This window comes from Nicotiana sylvestris, chromosome 9, assembly GCF_000393655.2.
Source record: "Nicotiana sylvestris chromosome 9, ASM39365v2, whole genome shotgun sequence".
NCBI lineage: Eukaryota > Viridiplantae > Streptophyta > Magnoliopsida > Solanales > Solanaceae > Nicotiana > Nicotiana sylvestris.
In genome coordinates this window covers 162,681,477-162,702,607 of record NC_091065.1, presented here as the reverse complement: position 1 = coordinate 162,702,607, position 21,131 = coordinate 162,681,477, and the positions used below count along the sequence as shown (strand labels likewise).

General features: G+C 35.8%; 2 protein-coding genes across 6 annotated transcripts; one reads left to right on the top strand and one right to left on the bottom strand.

Annotated features, from left to right (window-relative positions):
* Nucleotides 1-1,668: 1,668 nt before the first annotated feature.
* Nucleotides 1,669-10,379, top strand: LOC104217715 (cytochrome c oxidase subunit 6a, mitochondrial-like). The gene is made up of 4 exons (XM_070155971.1): nucleotides 1,669-1,850; nucleotides 2,930-3,036; nucleotides 9,162-9,204; nucleotides 10,111-10,379. Exons 1-4 carry the CDS (start codon nucleotides 1,736-1,738, stop codon nucleotides 10,143-10,145), a joined length of 300 nt encoding a protein of 99 aa, XP_070012072.1. The 5' UTR covers nucleotides 1,669-1,735; the 3' UTR covers nucleotides 10,146-10,379.
* LOC104223525 (uncharacterized) lies at nucleotides 5,638-15,719 on the bottom strand. Of its 5 annotated transcripts, XM_070155968.1 has the most exons (12): nucleotides 15,488-15,719; nucleotides 15,344-15,415; nucleotides 14,113-14,183; nucleotides 13,355-13,433; nucleotides 13,203-13,277; nucleotides 12,879-12,993; nucleotides 12,735-12,792; nucleotides 12,583-12,654; nucleotides 12,196-12,326; nucleotides 11,998-12,121; nucleotides 11,818-11,897; nucleotides 5,638-6,219 (listed from the first exon to the last, which is right to left on the bottom strand). In XM_070155968.1, exons 1-11 carry the CDS (start codon nucleotides 15,488-15,490, stop codon nucleotides 11,822-11,824), a joined length of 876 nt encoding a protein of 291 aa, XP_070012069.1. In that variant the 5' UTR covers nucleotides 15,491-15,719; the 3' UTR covers nucleotides 5,638-6,219; nucleotides 11,818-11,821. The 5 variants fall into 5 exon arrangements, with proteins under 5 accessions (XP_070012069.1, XP_070012070.1, XP_009773284.1 ...); XM_070155969.1 differs by lacking the exon at nucleotides 5,638-6,219 and having other exon boundaries at nucleotides 11,533-11,897; nucleotides 15,344-15,405; nucleotides 15,484-15,719; XM_009774982.2 differs by lacking the exon at nucleotides 5,638-6,219 and having other exon boundaries at nucleotides 11,533-11,897; nucleotides 15,488-15,717.
* Nucleotides 15,720-21,131: the final 5,412 nt, after the last annotated feature.

Sequence of the window (21,131 nt, the reverse complement as noted above, 5' to 3'; positions counted from 1 at the left end):
AGCAATCGAAAATCTATAAGCATCTATTGTATTCTCTCGCTTTCTTCTCATAAAGTTGTGTTCACTGTCTATGTGGTCGTGTATATGTATGAGATCATTTTTTATTACAACTTACATATGTGTATGCCATTTAGATTACACGAGTGTTTTACGTAGTTAAATTCTTATTTTCAATCTACAATTTGAATGGGGGAGGTATATGTGATTGGATCAATTGATTCCTCCCCGTGTGTCAAGTGGGAGAATACTTATATTTGTAACTGAGAATGTATTGTATATTTTATTATTTTTCCTGCAAAATATAAAAATCTATCATCAGGTAGATTCTATATATATCGTTGTCAAATGATGTTGTGCAATATGATGTTGTACTTGACAATTATATTATTATTATTTGTGGTTTTAGATTTCTCTAGAATAAATAGGTCTGAATAAAAATTTAAAATATGAAATGGGTCTAAATAGAGCGGAATGGGAATTTACTGACTTTTCTTCCTCCTCCTCTTTCAACTTCTTCTCCTTTGTCTTTCAGTTTTGAGTAATGATTTGTTTATGTATAATTTGGCTTGATTTTTTTGGTACCGAACATATGTTTTGTATTCTTTGAATTAATATAATATCACAAAAATACATAGAAATACAACAAAAAAATTGTTCAGGTAATATTGATTGAATATTGTGATAATGGTATTTTCTCAATATTCATTAAGTGTTTTAAAGTTTATATTTAATTTTCTCTCTTTTTCCTTTAGTACGTTATTTTGAAAATTCAAAAAATACTTCAAATACAAAAATAGAAAAAGAATGAAAATGAAGTATAATGCAAAGATATTTTAGAAATAGAAAACTAAACCTTATGTTGAATTTTTAACAACACATAGAAGAACTATTTGTTGTGCTGAATTTTAAGTTTCAATATATACAATATTTCTTTCACAGATCTTTTGTTTTCAAAATTGAAATGCTTAATAGTGAGGGTATCATTTTGTGGCATGATGTAGGATGTCATCAAAATATGGCAAATAGCACAATAAGGTATCAATGTCAATAGTTAATATTCATTGAAGTTTTCTTTTATCTTTATCGATAGGAGAAGATTTAGTCCCATAATTTAAACCTTCAAATTAGCCCGAGGAAGTTCTTGCAAAGGAGTAAAACTATGCTTTAATGAGTATAAAATTAGAGAAAGCAAGTCTAGAAGATTTTAGAAAGAAGTAATCAACTTTGGAAATGCAATTACATCACAAATGATAATGTTATGACCGAAGAATAGAAAAGAGAATTGAATAATCAAGATTGTTTTTAAAATTATAAGAAATTTAAAAACAAATTTTCATTCATATTTTATTTATAAAATCGAAGCGCGAGTAAATTGACTAGTTTAGAAATAATTTAGTTTAAACTTTCAATTCTATCTCAATAAGAAGTTTTTATAACCATACAAATACTCTGACATATTTACCACTACAAATTTCAAAAAAATTATAGCCATATAAATATTCTAATTTGTTTAGGACCAAAAATTTTAAAAGTCTTCATTTTTTTTCTTTAAATTACCTGCCCAATCAAATAGGTTAACATAAATTGAAACGGAGAAAGTATTATTTTTCATACTTTTGTTTAGAAGGACAAAAAGAAGAAGTAATACCACAGTGTGATCATTTTTTTTATATCGTCAGGGGCAGCGGGAAGAGTCCAGAACCACCGACACAGAGAACCAGACATCAGCGGGAAAATGGCGTCTGCAATGATCAAATGTAGCTTTCGCTCCGCCCTCCGCGGCGGGGCTTCTCACGGAACTCCGGCATTCAAGAGGACTTACGCTTCTTCCGCCCACCATGACGAGGCCCGTAAGCTCATCATCCATCTCTCTGTCTTAAATTTCTGGTTATTTTCTACATACTCAGTTAGCTGCCTTTCTTCGGTTTCCTCATTTAATTTCATATGTAGTTGCGTACTCAATCTGATAATATTTTCTGTAAAGTCGAATTCCCTATTAACTATGAAATGAGCCTGAAAACGGCAAAAGATTAATTTAGCTGATCAGGACAAAAGGAGAACTTTTTGAATTCCAATGCTTAGTGTTTAAGTGGTGATAAGACATGTGGTATTTGCAAGCTCAACTAGTCACATGCCTGGCGTAGCAGATGCCACAGTGACTTGATCATGTTCTGGGTTCTCCGTCGGAGGCAGATTTAGGATCTGATGTTTATGAGTTCCTAGTGATCTCAAATTAGTATACAATACTAACTGAGTTTACAATCAAATATTTATTTAATGATTTTTTTAATACTTATACATGGTCTGAGCAAAAGCTATTGGTTCACGTGAACCCATATAATACATTTTAGCTCCGTATTGTTCTCTGTGGACATGCTATATATATCTCTTTGTATGTGAGAGAGATAGAGCAATATTTGATTTATTATTTACTATTTCACATGCGTTTGAGTATGTGTTAAAAGCTTTTCTTTTCAATGAAATCTTTCGATTATGTATTCCTCCCTCTGTTTTAATTTATGTGACGTAGTTTGGCTGGGCATGCAATTTAAAAAAGACATCAAGATATTTGAAATTTGTGGTGTTAAACATGCTATAACATTTTTGTGATTATAAGACTTTTGAAACTTGTGATCTTAAAAATATCATAACATTTGTTTAGCTATAAAAGTTTGTTACTAATGATAAAATTAGAAGTTTAAAATATATTGTTTCGAAATATAGAAATATATTATTCTTTTTGGAAAAGACTATAAGGAAATTGTATTATATAAACTGGAATGGAGGGAGTAGTTTCTTCGAGGGGTGATATTCATTTAGTCTATCTGTTATTTTTCCTTTTTGGGGGGGTTAGCTTCAGTTGTTTGATCTCCTGTATATAAATGAGTTCCAATGTGATTGAAGTGTTCTCTTTATTTTCTATGGCCAGGTGAAGCAGCTAAGTGGGAGAAAATTACTTATGTTGGAATAATTACATGCACTATTCTTGCAATCGTTAATCTCTCTAAGGGTCATCCCCACCATGAAGAGCCTCCTGTAAGCTTTATATATGCATTTCTTGTACCTCCTTATATGTCAACATTCTCTGTTTTTTTCAACAATATGTTGCTTTCTGTCTTTCCAATTCGGATGCAAGACTTAATTAAGATGAAATCAGAAATTCATATTGACATTATGCTTCTAAATGATTTCACTAGCCGGTTAAGGATTTGAGACACCCTTAAACTAATGATTTGATCATTTGACCAGTCAATAGCCAAAAGGCACCAAATTCATTATCAAGACAATTAATACTGCGTAATTCTGTACCAACGCCATTACAAAAGCTCAAACAAATGGTAACTCTGCAAGCACTCTTGTTTTCGAGGAAGGTGTATGGGTCAAAATCTAATCGAAAAGACCTCGCATGAAATAGGGAAATCAAGAATCAATTAGGCTGAAGTCATGCTTAAGAAGCAGCATTGGCGAGTCGAGCAGTGAATGCTCGACCTCGAGCATTCAGATCGACCAAAACGACTAGTTTAGCAATAAGATATTTCTAAAGAATATTCGGAGGAATATTCTCTGTATTTGTACTTTCAGTAGGTAAGGGGAATGTCTCGTATAAGTAGGAAGAAGAGAGAGAAAAAAGGGGATCCAACAATCGATCTTGATAAGCTATCTCTAGAAAAGTTGACTCTCACATAACTACAAATATCTTTATAAAAGATTCGATTTGCTGTGTTGTTCCATGTTTTCCCACACTAGATCCCGATAAAGTGTTTGATGTTCACAGGTTTGGCTATCTTACATCAGAAAGAGAATCATCCACTTTGTTGCACATTTGGGTGAATTATTAAATTTATTTACAGCCAGAGGCGGATTTATAGTATAAAATATGGTTCACGTGAACCCGTGGTCCTCGGGTTAAACTATAGATATGATGTATAATTTGGCAAAAATAGGTATATATATTTGATGGAATCCATGGTAAAAAAGATGAAGTAGTTCACTGGTTTTGGTCTCTTATTTCCAATAGCCTTTAGGGGATCAAATTTCCAACCAACTTTTTTGTTTAATTTTTTTTAAAAAAGTAATGGTGAACCCATCCTCCGGAAATTTTAGATCCGCCTCTGTTTACAGCTATTGTCATTTATCATATTTATTGCTTGTCTTCATTCCTTCATTGATTCACAAGAATATCATTAAACTACTTTTTGGCTTTAAATAGGTTTAAATGTGATTTCTAGGATGTTATCTCCCACCAATATTGAATCTAGAATTTATTATATTTAATCAGAATTTACCTAGTATCATTCACTTAATTAGTGTAACAAAAAGGTTTAAGACTTTTTGGTCAAAAGAAGGCATTCGATGTTTAATGTATTTGATTCTAATGCAAAGAAATATAGTTGGTTCAGATAAGAGTAACCTGATGGAGATTCTCAGTTTCATGTAATGATATCTCTGCTGTAAAATCTTTCAGTTGTTCCTTTTCTATTATTGGTAAACACAACAGAGATTAGGAATGTTGCCAAAATGAGTATTTCAAACAAAATAATCAGCCAATCCACTAGGAAAGGAGATTGGGGGATATGGTGTCGGGGGGTGGGGGGAGGACAAAAGGAGCTGGCCGAGAAGGGAAGTTGCAACTAATGCTGTATTCTGGGCCGGGCCTGGGCTTAGCGGTCCTGGGCTCTGGCGGTATCGGGCCTCACGGTACCGGGCTTCGTGGGCTCAACGGGTGGAACCAACCCGTGACGGGCCTAAGCCCATATGGTCTTGGGCTAAACGGGCCGGGCTCGTGGGCTTAGCGGGCCTAATGGGCTTTTTTATTTCCGGAATTTTTTTTGTTTAAGGCAATTTCTTGTAAACCATATCATGGTTATATAAAAAATATATATGTAGAAATCTAATTATTAAAGTGCTTGACGAAAAAGTAAAATAACAAAACAATAGTAAAACAAAATTGACATGCATAATAAATTAATAAGAAAGTACAACATGAAGCATAAATACGTCTAATAATTTTAAAATAACACAAATTGTTGAAAAATCTTAAAGACGAATTTGCGGATAAATACCATCAACACAATACGTTATATGCCTCCTTAAAATGCCTGTGGTACACCCTGAACGAAAATTTAAGACTCTTCCACAGTTCTTGCATTTTAATATTTGGCCTTCTTCATTTTCTTCAAGCACTTCATAGTAGTGCGAAACAAATAAGCGCACTCTTTCCGAACGAGGCATGATGTAACTTGAAAATTAAGATTGAGACTTGAAGTCTTGAAAATTGGAGATTGAGAGATTGAGAGAAATTTAGATTGAGAAATGAGTATTGAGTATTGAAATGAAGAAGAGGGAGGGGGTATGTATAGTGTTAGAGAAGGTTAGTTTTGTAAATTGGAAAAAAAACGGTTATTTGTGCAATATGGCCGTTGGTGGTCATTGGGGGTGGGGCCCTCATTTTGAATTTTGAAAAATCTTGTTTTGTAGTATATATAGTATACTAGTATAGTATATATATATATATATATATATATATATATATATATATATATATATATATATAGATAGATTTTCTTGTAGTATATATATATATTATAGCTTATAAATAATTGCAAGTTAAAGACAAAAAAATATTGCAAAAAGATATTCAAGAGCATGTATTATAATTTTTATTACCAAAAATGGCATATCTTTCTTAGTCTTCCTCCCCCCAATGGAATGAGCACAACAATGTACTAATACCACCATTAAAAGGGAAAAAAACTAAAAGAAGATATGTCAAAGTACAAGTTACACCATAATCTACATTGTATCTCTAACAAATTTCATAAATCCTTTAAGGTTCGGAGGAGGTTGCGTTGGTGGTGGTGGAAAAGAAGCTTGTTCATCACCACTTCCGGGCGAAGCAGCATCCTCCGCAAGTTCCGCCATCATTTCTTCATAAGCTTCATCTATCGCCGGTTGTGATTCCGCAATTCCAAAGTTTCTTCTTTCCGAGCGGATCCAATCTCTGAACAGTACAGATTTTTCCAAGCTCTCCTTCATTGACGCTCTATGATCACCTATTTGAAGTCTTGTTTGACTGAAAGCGCTCTCTGATGCAACAGTTGAAGCTTGAATAGATAAAATATCCCGAGTCATCCTTGCAAGAACTGGAAAATGTTTTTCCCTTGCCTTCCACCATTCCAAAAGATCAAAAGTGCCGTCTGGATTCTCCTTTTCAAGTCCCTGCGACAAATAAACTTGAAGCTCATTTAGATGTGAAGTTTCATCATAATTATCACCTTGAGAACCTGAACTCCGTCCAAGATTTAAGTGTTTTTAAGCCCGCAGCTCTTTTAGACGATTGTGAACTAGACGAAGTAGGGGTTGGAACATTTGGCCTAGCATGCTCTAAGGCAAGTTGATAATCATTATAAATTGTTTGAGCATTAATTTTAATTGAGGCTTTTGCATCTGCAAGTGTAGCAAATTCCTCATTTGAAAGATCTAAAGCCTTATAAATATTTGAGTACCAAAAATGAGGACCTCCTAATTTCATTGTAGGATTTAACATTGCAGCAACACCATAAATAGGAGGGATAGGGAAAAAATATTTTTTAAACTTTTCTTTCATTTGCATTTATAGCAAGTTGATAAATTTCCCCACCCTCCGAAAATTCAACAAACAAATCACATAGTGCTGCAATATAAACTAAACAGTTTGAAATAGTAGGATAATATTGCCCAGAAAATGCATTTGTAGCAATTTGAAAATGTTCTAAAAAATCTATAAGAATTTTAACATTCGTCCAATCTTGAGTAGTAAGCATTTCATCATCATCCTCACCACCTACCCGAGCATTAAACGTTGCATTAATTGGGTTTCTATATTCATATGCAACTACTAAACTTTCGTACATACAATTCCATCTAGTCGGGCAAGCTTTAGGAACCTTTCTTTCTCTAAGGCCATATTCATCACATTTTTTAAAATATTCTCTAAGTCTACTTCTACGGTTTGAATAAAAAAGCCAATTAAGATCCATTCTAACCTTTTCAATTTCTAAATTTAAAATTCGCATACCATCACCGACAATTAAATGATAAATATGACAAATACATCTAACATGGAATATATTCCTAAATGCAGGATTTAGTGTTGTTGTAAGTATGCCTATAGCACTAGTGTTACTAGAAGCATTATCCATAGAAATTGCCATTATTTTATCTCTAAAGCAAAAATATTCTACAAATATCTGCAACAGTGTTAGCTATAAACTTACCTGTGTGACATGAATTAATTATTCTATACGCAATAATGCGTTTTTGCATTGTCCACTCCTCATCTATCCAATGACTTGTAACAGTTAGATAATCACAATCATTACCACTTCTACCAATATCAGTAGTAATAGAAATCCGATTAGTTATATGAGTAAATAAATACCGCAAATATTGTTCATATTCATGTTTATATTTATAAATATCGCTCTTAACTGTTGTGCGAGGCCAACCTTTATAAGTAGGATTAAAAACTCTTCTAATATAATGCACCCAATTAGGATTAGAAGGAAAAGAATAGGGTAAGCACATTACGGTAACCATCTTTGCTAATTCTTCACGATCTCTATTTGGATCGTAATATAAAATACCTCCGGTCACAGTGTTAATTCCTGGTTGAACTAGATTTGAACTTGTACTAGGGTTAACATCAGAATCTACATGTGTTCCCTCTAGCTGCGCTTTCATTTGTAAATATCTAACTTTATCTCTAGGGTGTGTTTTTATGTGCCTAGTCAAACTACCCGTGCCGCTACGGTCTCCAGTATATTTATGCGCCAGTAATTTCCCACATGTTTTACACTTAGCCTTATTTTGTTCTCTTACTTGAGTAAAAAAATCCAAACTAATGATGTTTCTAGGCGTTTAGGAGGTTGTCTATTAAAACTAGGGGTTTCTACAGGTGGGTCGGGCGGTACATCAGTTGGGTTATTAACAGGATTAGTAGGTGTATCATCTAAATCTGGTTGGGTTTCATCTTCATCCTCATTTTCCTCATCATTTTCAAAGATAGTTTGATTAGGATAAAGAGCATTCATAGTTTCATCATCTAAATTTTGACCTGGTGCAACATTATGGAAAAATTGACTATCGGAAAATTGAAAACAGGGGTTATCACTATCAAGAATAATAGGAGCAGCAGGACGTCTACCAGGTCTGGGTCGGGGAGCCGGGGGAAGGGTAGTAGGTTGGCCACTACTTTCACCAGTTTTAGCTTTACCCTTACCACCAAAAATATTTTTCAAAGAAAATGTCATATTAATTATAATTATACTAAATAAAACTAACAAAACTATAATATTAAAACTTAAGAGTTGGAACGCGTTTACCGAATTGCCGAACAACTTCTTGAAAATTGAAAATCGTTGAAGACTTGAATACTTCAATTCACCAACTTCACAATTTTTCACGAAATTTCAACAATAAAATAAGCAATTATAGTAGAGAGGTTGATGAATTGGTGAGTAAAAATGAAAAAATAAGGGGGTATTTATAGTTGAGAATTGGGAAAAAGTGTAACTATATAAAGTTTGCGGGCCAAATGGCTATTTTTGAAAGTTCCAAACGGTCAAAATTGCAGCCCAACGGCTACTTTTAATTTTTGACCGTTGCTATTTTTTTTTAAAGTAGCCGTTAGGCTCGGTAAGACCGGCCCAGGCCCGCCAGCCGGTCCCGGGCTTAGCGGTCCCGAGCTCGTGGGCTATTTTATCATACCCGGCCTGCCCCGGGCTTTTTGCACCATTAAGAACCGGCCCACCAGGCCCGTTTAGCCCGTTAGGACCGCGGGCCCGGTCCCAGCCCGGCCCACCATACAGCACTAGTTGCAACCTAGAGTTGTAGAGGAATGCCTTTTCTTCCCAAGAAAGATAGAATAAGGTTAATTCGGTCCTTATAATATCCAATGGTTAACTTGTGTTTATCTGTAATTAATATAGGGGTATTATTTTTCTTGGGCGTTGAAATTTTGTATAATAGAAGGGATAGTAGAGGGGAATTTACAGCTGAGACAGATATAGACGTGTACATATAAGTTGCCCTATACGACTATGACTCCTTTGTATGCTTTTTCTTCACCCTACATAACATGATTTTACAATTCTTGCTATCATTTCTAACTTTATTTGCAGCCTTATCCGTATCTGCACATCCGTAACAAGGAGTTTCCATGGGGTAATTCCGATACCTAAGCCATCTCTTTATTTCGCTTGTCAATGGTTTCATGTTTACTATCTCGTGTGTAATTGTATCTGATCCTTGATGGTTGCAATGAGCTATCAGCTCATAGATATTCTGAATAATGGTATGTTATCTAACTGAAGCACTTTACCTGATTGAGGCTTCAAAAATGTTTGTAGCATGCCGCGGATGGTCGTAGTCGGGAACTTGGAACTAGTAATCTTCCTGTTATCTTCTTGTTGCTGACAATGTGAAGCCTAATTTTGAATGCCTTTTTTTTTATGTAGTTATGATGCTAAAACATTTTCATAATCGGTCTTCTAAGTCGTATCATGTCAATGCTTCATGTGGCTAAGTGTTTGGCATTTTAACGAGACAAAACAATATCAAGTAGACCATATAATATCTCCATAAAAACAATTATCATAACCATTATATTTGTGCAAGTCTACTTAAAATTAACAGCATAATGTTAATGGTGAGTGTTCAAGTATGCTTCGACACTTATCCCTAGTTTTATCTGTAATGGAACGTAAATGTGAACTTTAAATCAACATTTTCAGTGGAGTGTTACTTTTCCTGTGAAAGTTTGTTAATCCAGGTGACTTTCAGCTCAATGGTAAGAGGCAGTTTTTCCATTGGTCTCCTCTTCATTCAATTTTGACATGATTTCACATACTTCTTTACTATTATAAATTATAATCTCTTATCCAGTTCATGAATTGTAAAGTTACGTGAGTGTTCATGCCAATGTTGGTTACTCTTTCTATGTTTTTAGAGGGTATACTTATTTCTGTAGCTGAAAATTCCATGTGCGGATAAATTTGTAGTTAGATTTAGGTTTTTTAAGGTAACAAACTATTTAATACCAAAAATTGGCTGGCCCTTTTTTGAATGCAGGTCCGGATGGTCTTTTCGAGAAGAAGCATCACTAAAACATGTATACTTACCCATGAAGGCTTAAAAAAAGTTGAACCTACTGCATCGTCAAAGTTGTATGAAATGTGTTTGTATTTGCTTCAGATGTCTTGTGTTGATACTTAACCATATCTCTGATGTACTCTGTGGTTTTCTGTATTGTGCTGTCTACTATGTTTCGACAGTGTGCTATCTACAAAATAAGAATGAGGAGATTGTTTGAATGGTCTCTTTTCAGCTGTTCTTTTCGATATGATTACCCTTGGATTACCCACTTCATTCTAGATGCATTCAGAGTGAGAAAACTGGTTGGATTGGAAATATATCTAGAAAATAATCCAATTGGATTTAAAGTTACCAGTGTCAAAAAAAATAAACCGTTACCTAATTTATATTCTATCTTACCCATCAGCTTCAGGGGCGGATCCAGTGTGTTAGTTACGGGTTCCCGTAAACCCAGTAACTTTTGTCTAGATCCGATATTTGTATTGAAAATTTCATTAAATATATAAGAATCTTTAGCTTGGAACCCAGTCCGTTAATCCAGTTATTATTGATATTAACTTAAAATTTGTGTAGGAAGTCATAAACTTAAAATCCTGGATCCGCCTCTGATCAGCTTGGCCCTTCTCTTCTTGAGTATTAGCTTAGTGTAACTGAGGAATCAGGGGAAGTTGTAGTCATAGAAATGAGAAGGAAAGGAAATAGTCAAGTGTGAGTTTAGCAGAGAGGAGAAAGAAGCAGTTGTTATGACTAATCAAACCCCCATCATACAGTTTTTGCCTCGTGATTAATGAGGTAAATTTGAGAAAATTGAAGAAAAGTACCAATGCAAGGCTCTACTTAGCCCAGGATTATTCACCTCCCAATTTATTGTAGTAGGGTAATGATGATATCAAGAATATGTGAAACTATGAGCCATTCTGACTTCATCCATGTATAAAACGTAGGGAACTCTTAGGCTACAATTCTTTTTCCCTTTTACAAATCGGAACCACAAAGAGCTGAATCTCAGTTGATTGTGATAGCAAGGCCACTCAGCCGCTTACAATATCTCGTCGTGTATTCATTAGCTTATAATCACAATAACACTTTCGCTTAAACGGGGAATGACTTATTATCCACCAAGTACCAAACCGTGAGCGCCAGCTGGCTCAAAAATAACAGTTTTGACTAAATGTGCCTTAATATATGCTCCACTAGTGCAAAAGCCCTCCATATAATGAGGATGATCATGATGATAATAATAGCAGGACAAACTTCATGAAGCAAAAAAATTTTGTTTACCTTGTTTCACTTACTAGGTTGTTCCAAATCACTAAATGGGCAGCCCGGTGCACAAGGCATCTCGTGTTCATGCAGGGGAAGGGATGCACCCCAAGGGTGTGATGTAGATAGCTTGCCTTAATGCAATGACAAATGCAAATCATATTCATGACTAACTGACTCAAACAAAGTGCTGCTCATACTTGAAAGCAACATCTTCTCTGTGAGGCACCGTCAAAAGCAGACTTCATTTTTCTCTATGTAGATTTAACATTGTCTAAGGAAGTTTCCCATCCACTACACAGAATGGAGAGGTGGTCGAACAAAGTAATGTTTCCCTAAATCTCCAGCCTTCCCTATCACTCGAAGTAATCTGTGCACAGCGAGCTAAATTATCTCAAATATTTGACAGGGGTAACTTACCTCTTTACTTCCTAGTATTGATTTTGACAGCAATTGGATCAGAACAGTATGGACAATTCCCGAATAGAACATCAAATGACCTGTAAAAAAAACAGAGCAGATGAATGTGATAACTGGATTGGAAAAGGAATATCTCCTTAATTGAAGTAACGAAGGTAACAATAAGGGAGCTCAACGTACTGTCTTGTTGTTGTGATGGAACTCAACCAATCTCCGAGGCAAACACTGTGGAAGGCCCTACTGCAGCTGTTATTTTCACATGTACAATCAGTGCCACTTCCACTCTTAGCACCAAGTTCATCATCTAGATTGATATCACAAAGTCAATGCCATAATCAAAAAAATATCAATGGGTTTATTTTACGGATATAGGATTACCAATTGGAAGATATTGCGCATAACAAATGCCACATTCAGTTTGTGGATCAGTTTTCTCAACGCTTGAAGGTCCATGAAGTTGAACATCCAATACATTTGCAAGATTCTCAGAAAATGGCTTGTCTTTCATCCTGCGAATAGAATAGAAATCAGAGTTGATTACACGTAACTAGGGAAAAAGCAAAAGTTAAAAGATCCTTACCCCAACCCCCAACCCCAACCCCCAAACCCCAGTCCCTTCATCTTTTAAATTGTTCAAAACCAAACATAGAGAAAATTCTATGGATTGGAAACAAAAACTAAGACAACAGCATCGACATCCCAATGTAGATAATGATAAGGACCATGACAATTACAAGTCAGCACTAAAAGAGGAAGTTGAAATACCATCTTTTGCAGTTTCTCCTCCACATCGCCCTCAATCTCTCCACCTCTGAATCTGAACCGAGAAAGCGACAGCTAGAAGAACTCCACATCAATTTATAACTCATCAAAGATAGGAGTAATCATAAAATCTGGTGGTTTTAGAGAACACTTACTCTGGTAGGGATGTTGGATCATTAGCATCTATAAAAAACATGATATAGCAGTCATTGCCTATATCAAAAACGAAGGGATATGAATCAGTTCTGGCGTAAAGGGGTACTGACACACCAAAGAACAATTATGTAAAAAGCACATACCTATATTAAGTTGGCGATGTGACGAAGCACGTTGAGGATATCTTAGGTCAGACACCAAAAGAGAGTGGTCAATGTCATCCATTATATTCCAAAACTCCTGAAGCTTATCCATATGCTGGTTCCGGTAATAAGAAGATATAGTAAGTGTAAAAGAAATTAACAATCCATAATTAAATTACGCGTGTGTTTGGTGGATGAAATTTTTCTTCACAAGGTAAGGCAATATCTTTGGGGGATGAAATAATCAGTAAATATTATGTTACAAAGCAAAGAAAATGCAAATGAAAGGAGATTTACAACATATTGAAAAGAATACAAAATTACCTGCTGAAACTGTCGGATAACATCTTTTAGTCTTGAGTTTATTGACCATTCCACATTGAAGAGATAAGGCATGTCCTGGCGAAATATCAGTAAATTATGGCATCACCTATGGAGTGCAAGGCTCTAGTATCAGAAATTTGAAGGATGCCAACCGCTGATATTGAAGGTGGATGGTTAGGATATGTTCCATCCAAAGTTATCTGCACAATGTGCATCCTTCCCTTCTTGTCCCTAGCACACAGAAAAAACTTGAGAGTTTCCTTACTGCAATTTAGATTTTGCCTGTACTTAATTTCCCCAAATTTAAGTTTCGCCTGTTACATCCATAATTCTAATTTGTTAGTAGCAGCTTTCCTCCCCTGACTCTCCTTCCTTTTTCTTTTTCTAATGGCTAGCATTAAAAGCTACAGTACACCATTTTTCATTGGCAAGAAGAGAATTGTAAAGTTACTTCCTTTTGGGAAATATTGGTTCTTTGCTTCCATACGATCAAGTAAAGGTGATTTACTTCTATTGGAAACAGCCTCTCTACCTGCATTAGGTAGGGGTAAGGTCTGCGTACAGACTACCCTCCCCAGACCCCACATGTTGGGATCAAACTGGGTTTGTTGTTGTTGTTGTTGTTGTTGCTTCCATACGATCAAGTAAAGGTGATTTACTTCCTTATTATCCAACTTTGCAAGAGTTGGAAAATCTCACAGGGAGGGTTGGATACCCCTCTGGTTTACTTCCTTGTCATCCAACTCTACAACATCAGAAAAGCTGACATGGAAAGGCTGGATACCGTTCAGTTTTACCTTCCCTCCTCTTTTATGGGAAATACTCTGTGCCACTCTTTCTTTCACATAATTAACACCTAACCTACCTCTTTTTAACCCAACCATAGCTTTAAAAAATAAAAGAGCCTCACATCATACGAAAGCTGAGAAGTCTCAGATCTTCCCCCAATTTAACAAGGTGCTCCCATCCTATCTCTTCTACCTGCGGATACAACATAATTTCAGAAAGGAAATCCCAAAAAAGAATATGCCTAAAGCATGTTAACGCAAGTAATAAACCATTCAATCTCGACGTCAGTAATATATAGTAATGCTACGAGCACAGTAGTTCGAAGTTACATTTAACATCTCTAAGTTAGAAACTGAGCAATGTCAAGCACGATATTGTACAGAGCATACAGAACTATTGCACCATGAAGACAGCTGAAAACAGTTGCGCAACAACAAATTGAAGTAAGGAATCTGCTGCAACTGATTAAGCCTCACTGGCTAACACAATGCTAATGCAAGTAAAGCAACATCCACATAGAAATTGAGCATGACAGAATTCAAATAACGTGATGCTTGAAATTGCAAGTCAGAATAGTCCTTCATCAATTTCTCCATGTACCACCAAATCTTAAAAACTGTACAAAGTGAAGCAACCAAATCAAAAAAACCAGAAAAAGATGGTCTCTTTGGGAAATGGAGTGTGTCATCATGGCAAAAGGGAAAAACAGCCGTTGGATAAGAAATTACTCAAACTCTAGAGTGGAAACCTGGCACTTCAAAAAATTGCGGATGCAAAATTCATTGAAGACAAGCATGTTGAAGACTCATCTAAACTGTTTCTGATCATATAATCAACAATGAACATAATTTTGTAGCCACACAAATGTCATGCATGTTTAGCCCCCCAACCCAAATAAGAAAAAGATAATGGAGGTACAAAACATGGGGCTTTTCTCTCCATAAGTGGCATTCCACACTCATTCTCTCCTTCCCAGCCCCAACCTCCTCCCTCACCAGACCCCTTACTCCGCTCCCACCCCACCCCCTCACTCCACTCCCCCGCCTCCACCTCACCCTTTCACCGCCACCACCCACCATCCCCCACCCCGTCTTGTTTGCCTAGATTATATATAAGCTCTTTGAATAATATTTTCTAGGAAAACATTTTCTGTAATAAACACACCATTAGGCTCTCTTGACATTTTTCGAGATGAACATACTACAATTACTGCAAAACATATAGGGGAGAAAAATGATCTATTAAAAGGCTTCTCTTTGATAGTGTAAAAACTGAACATGATTCACTAAATTCATTACCAAAAACAAATTAAAGCAATAAAAAACACTCTTTAGAGTTAACTGTTTGCATACCTCTGAATATATCCTGCGGTAAAAAGATGATGACTTGGCCAGTTCTCGGCATCTATTTTGGTCTACATACTCCTAAAATACACTCGTACGTTTAGTATGCAATCATTTAATCAATTGGGGATATAAAAAAAAGTTCTTACCTACCATTGTACTAGTATATACTTGCACAAATCTAAACTGGAATTTCAATGTAAATTACCAACGCCACCCGCCTTTAGAACTTCTTCAAGAAAAAAAAATTGGGATTTAAATAATCTGCCGAATGTCAATTAAGAAAATGAAGACGAAATACCGCGCGGGGGAAATGCACAAATAGCATTCGGATACCCATTTAAAGAATAGCCAATTACAAATTCTTTAAAATTTAGCCTCCTCAGAATTAATTTCAGATCTGAATTTGAAATCGTGAGTTTGAAGAACATTGTAATTCTTTTTTGTTTCTCTTCGAAATTTTTAGTATTACATCAAGTATTTGAAGCAATGAAAAGTTGTTTTGGCATCAATTTATTAACCTCTTGAATCAGGTTTTGTTATTCTAACTTTCTAAATATTCTTTTTCATCAAAAAATTTTAATTTTTGATGTTTTTATTAATAGGTATATTGCTTTTTAAAATTATTTATCTATTAGAGTTTAAATGTGTCAACTAGTTGGAGACTAAGTCATTTTTTTACTTCAAAACGGATCTGAACAATTGAAAGTGTATGAAAATATTTTTGGTGTTTTCTTTAGTGGTAAAAATTGAGGTCATTACATGGTGAGAATCTAACAAAAATTATAATTCCTTAAAGTATAATAATCATTATGATATTGATAGTTTAACTTATTTTTTAAATTAAAAATATTAAGGAAAATAAGTTTTTAAAATTCAAATTGATCTTAACTAAAATGATCAACAATGTCTCACAAAAAATTAAATTCATTAGCTACATTATCAAGTGAAAAACTAATTATTAGAATAGATCAATTATGAAAGAAGTAATAAAGTTGCATCTCAATATTCTAGAAAAAAGGACTTAATAAATATATATATATATATATATATATATATATGCTTCTTCTTTTTTAAATAATAAATCTAATGGCTCTTCCTAAAGCCACACATATAGCGTTGAGCCGTCCCTGCCCGAAAGCCCGAAGAAGATATAGCAAAAGTAGCAATATGAGTTGTCCGAAGTTTGTCAAAACTGCATTTAGCTTTTACTAATTTTAAAATTTTGAATATGTTTTAAATAGTGGTGCTCAAAGCGGCTAACTGATGTCATTTCTTCAACTAAAGAACCTAGTTACGTATATGAGTATTTACACAAATAACCGATCAAATTTACTATTTATTATATATGAATTATACATATATTATAAATTTGATGGCTTGCTTAGTTTAAGCGGTTGAGTGAACGATTATTTAGGTTAATTCTTCTTACATATATTCGAATGAGATCTTTAAAAAAAAATAGCTCGGTTGAATTTACTGCTTAATATTTTTAGCCAGTATACATGGATTATAAATTAATTATACATGATTATACATATCTTATATATCTGTCGGCTATTTTTAATTTAAGCGGTTACTTAGATCGTTATTGTATGCAATGGTTTGCACAAGGCCTGACATTTCACAAGCTGTTGGAGTTATTAGCAGATATATGCACAATCCAGGGAAGGAGCATTGGCAAGCTGTGAAGTGGATTCTACGGTATATTCATAATACTGTAGATGTCGGGTTAGTTTTTGAGCAGGAAGACAATCAGTCTGTAGTTGGATATTGTGACTCAGATTTTGCGGGTGATATGGACAAACGAAGATCAACTACTGGTTATGTGTTTACTTTTGCAAAGGCACCAGTTAGTTGGAAGTCTACTTTGCAGTCAACAGTTGCTTTGTCTACAACAGAGGCAGAGTACATGGCTATTACAGATGCTGTGAAAGAGGCAATTTGGCTTCAAGGATTGCTAAAGGAGCTTGGTGTTGAACAAAAAGGTATCACAATTTTTTGTGATAGTCAAAGTGCTATTCAATTAGCGAAGAACCAAGTTTATCATGCAAGGACGAAGCACATTGATGTTCGGTATCATTTCGTACGAGAAATCATAGAAGAAGGTGGAGTCACGGTGAAGAAAATTCATACTACAGAGAATCCTGCTGATATGCTGACAAAGGTGGTGACTGCGGTCAAGTTTCAACATTGTTTGGATTTGATCAACATTGTTGAACACTGAAGATTGAAGATGAAGACACAACCAAAATTTGTTATTGAGAGAGAATTGAAAATGTGGAATTTTGCCAAGGTGGAGATTTGTTGAAGTTTGGCAAAATGCCAAAGTCCCACATTGGTTGGGAGTTAAGTTTGGGGGGGATTTTTCCCCTATAAAAGAAGGCCTAATGTTTAGGATTGAAACACACCTCTCATTTGCCTTCTCATCTGTTTAAGGCATTTGTATCTTCTCTCTTTAGTATTATTTCACTTGTATTTTTGGAGTGGAATAAAATATTGGTTGTGTCCGAGGAGTAGGCAAAATTAGCCGAACCTCGTAAATTCTGGTGTTCCCTTTATTGTTGCTTTATTGTCTTATTTATTATTTGGTGGCTGTCATAATTTTTGGTATAGTAGTTGTGACTTATTCACACTATATACATTTGGCTTCCGCAACAATTGGTATCAGAGCCAAGGTACTGTCTTAGTATGCTCTGTGGTTGCAGCATAGTCTGATCTTCCACATCAGAAAAGATTTATCTTGGTAACTGTGTCAAGATTCTGTCTTAGTATGCTCTGTGGTTGCAGCTTAGTCTGATCTTCCACACCAGAAAGGAAATAATCTTGATTTGTGTCGTCAGCTATTAAATAATATTTGTGTCAAAGATGGGAGACAATAAACAAGAAGAATCTACATCAAGTGTCAACAATACGTCATCATTGGCATCTTCGCTTATGACAAGAATTGTGTCAAATGCGAAATTTGCGGTAGAAATATTTGACGGGTCCGGACATTTTGGGATGTGGCAAGGCGAGGTTCTAGATGTCCTTTTTCAACAAGGGCTAGATCTTGCTATTGAAGAAAAGAGACCAGATGCTATTGGAGAAGAAGATTGGAGAATTATCAATCGTGTTGCTTGCGGTACCATTCGATCCTACCTTGCTAGAGAGCAGAAATATCCATACACAAAGGAAACTTCTGCAAGTAGATTATGGAAAGCACTGGAGGATAAATTTTTGAAGAAAAACAGTCAAAATAAATTGTACATGAAGAAGAGACTGTTTCACTTCACCTATGTTCCTGGTACCACGATGAATGAACATATCACCAGTTTCAATAAGTTGGTCACAGATTTGCAAAATATGGATACAACTTATGATGATGGTGACTTGGCCTTGATGTTGTTGGCGTCACTTCCTGATGAGTACGAGCACCTTGAAACTACTCTACTCCATGGAAATGACGAAGTTTCTCTCAGAGAAGTTTGTTCGGCTTTGTACAGCTATGAACAAAGAAAGCGAGAAAAACAGAAGGGCGGAGAAGGAGAAGCACTATTTGTGAGGGGTCGTCCTCAAAGTCAAACGAGGACAAAGAAGGGAAGATCCAAGTCAAGATCCAGACCCAGCAAAGATGAATGTGCCTTTTGTCGAGAAAAAGGGCACTGGAAGAAAGACTGTCCGAAGTTGAAGAATAAGGCCAAACATAACAATGGAAAGGCCATTATGGATTCAAATGTAGCTGATTGTGATGATTCAGACTTCTCATTAGTTACAACAGAGTCATCAACATCATCAGACATATGGTTGATGGACTCGGCTTGTAGCTATCATATGTGTCCCAACAGGGACTGGTTCGTGGAATTTCAAGAAGGAGAATATGGAGTCGTCCACACAGCGGATAACAGCCCTCTTACCTCATATGGCATTGGTTCAATACGATTAAGGAACCATGATGGAATGATCAGAACATTAACAGATGTTCGATATGTACCGGATTTGAAGAAGAATCTCATCTCTGTGGGAGCCCTAGAATCAAAAGGGTTCAAAATCATTGCAGAAAATGGAGTGATGAGAGTATGCTCCGGTGCACTAGTGGTAATGAAGGCTAATCGGAAGAATAATAATATGTACCGCTATCGTGGCAGTACAGTTATTGGGACAGCGACAGTGACATCCAGTGACGACAAAGAGGCAGAAGCAACCAAGCTATGGCACATGCGCTTGGGACATGCTGGAGGAAAATCCTTGAAAACTCTATCAGATCAAGGATTGTTAAAAGGAGTAAAGGCTTGCAACTTGGAGTTTTGTGAGCATTGTGTCAAAGGGAAACAGACAAGGGTTAAATTTGGTACAACGATCCATAATACTAAAGGCATTTTGGATTATGTACACTCTGATGTTTGGGGTCCTTCCAAAACACCTTCATTGGGTGGGAAGCACTATTTTGTAACCTTTGTTGATGATTTTTCTCGAAGAGTGTGGGTGTATACAATGAAAAACAAAGATGAAGTGCTGGGAATTTTTCTCAAATGGAAGACGATGGTGGAGAATCAAACAGGCAGGAGGATCAAGTGTATTCGCACAGACAATGGAGGTGAATACAAAAATGATCATTTCAATAAGGTCTGTGAAAATGATGGCATCGTCCGACACTTCACTGTTAGACATACACCACAACAGAATGGAGTGGCAGAACGTATGAACCGGACCTTGCTGGAGAAGGTACGGTGTATGTTGTCCAATGCTGGCTTGGGCAAAGAATTTTGGGCTGAGGCAATTACATATGCATGCCACCTCATTAATCGTCTACCATCTGCTGCTATTGATGGCAAAACACCATTTGAAAAATGGTATGGAAAACCTGCTGTAGATTATAACTCTTTGCACGTGTTTGGCTCAACTGCATATTATCATGTGACGGAGTCAAAATTGGATCCAAGGGCAAAGAAGGCTATTTTTATGGGAATTACTTCTGGAGTCAAAGGATATCGCTTATGGTGTCCTATGACAAAGAAAGTAATATTCAGCAGAGATGTTACCTTTGATGAATCTGCTATGGTAAATAAGGTAACAGAAGACACCAAACAAAATAAAGGTGCTTCTAAGCAGGTGGAGTTTGAGGGAAAATTTATTTTTCCTACACAAGAAGCAGAGGAGGAAACAAATGAAGATTACCCTCTGGAAGGAGAGCCAGTAGAGGAGATTCCAACTCAGGAACCTCAACAACAACTTGAATCAATAGCAACCAGCAGGCCAAAAAGAACAATAACGAAACCTGTTCGTCTCATAGAGACGGTTGCTTGTGCAACCTCAATTGTAGCTGATGATGTTCCTACTACTTATAAAGACGTTGTCCAAAGTTCAGAAGAAGATAAGTGGAGGATTGCCATGAATGATGAAATACAGTCCCTTCATCAGAATCATACATGGAGATTGGCCAATCTCCCGAAGGGAAAGAAAGCAATTGGGTGCAAATGGGTATTTGCAAAGAAGGAAGGATTTCCTAACCAAGTAGATGTTCGCTACAAAGCAAGATTGGTGGCCAAAGGATATGCTCAAAAGGAGGGAATTGATTACAATGAAGTGTTTTCTCCAGTTGTAAAACATTCCTCCATTAGAATTATGTTGGCTTTGGTAGCACAATTGGATTTGGAACTAGTTCAGATGGATGTAAAAACTGCGTTTTTACATGGAAACTTGGAGGAGGAAATCTACATGACTCAGCCAGAAGGATTCAAAGTTGCTGGAAAAGAAAATATGGTATGCAAACTTGAAAAATCGTTGTACGGATTGAAACAATCTTCTAGACAATGGT

What these genes read in the sequence shown, in the direction of transcription:
- LOC104217715 (XM_070155971.1), top strand. Translation starts at nt 1,736, where the DNA reads ATGGCGTCTGCAATGATCAAATGTAGCTTTCGCTCCGCCCTCCGCGGC. An exon ending in CGCCCACCATGACGAGGCCC is followed by an intron (nt 1,851 to 2,929) that starts GTAAGCTCATCA and finishes TTCTATGGCCAG; the next exon opens with GTGAAGCAGCTAAGTGGGAG. An exon ending in TAACAAGGAGTTTCCATGGG is followed by an intron (nt 9,205 to 10,110) that starts GTAATTCCGATA and finishes TTTTGAATGCAG; the next exon opens with GTCCGGATGGTCTTTTCGAG.
- LOC104223525 (XM_070155968.1), bottom strand. An exon ending in AGGAGAAACTGCAAAAGATG is followed by an intron (nt 12,327 to 12,582) that starts GTATTTCAACTT and finishes TTCTATTCGCAG; the next exon opens with GATGAAAGACAAGCCATTTT. An exon ending in TCCATCACAACAACAAGACA is followed by an intron (nt 11,898 to 11,997) that starts GTACGTTGAGCT and finishes TTTTTTTTACAG; the next exon opens with GTCATTTGATGTTCTATTCG.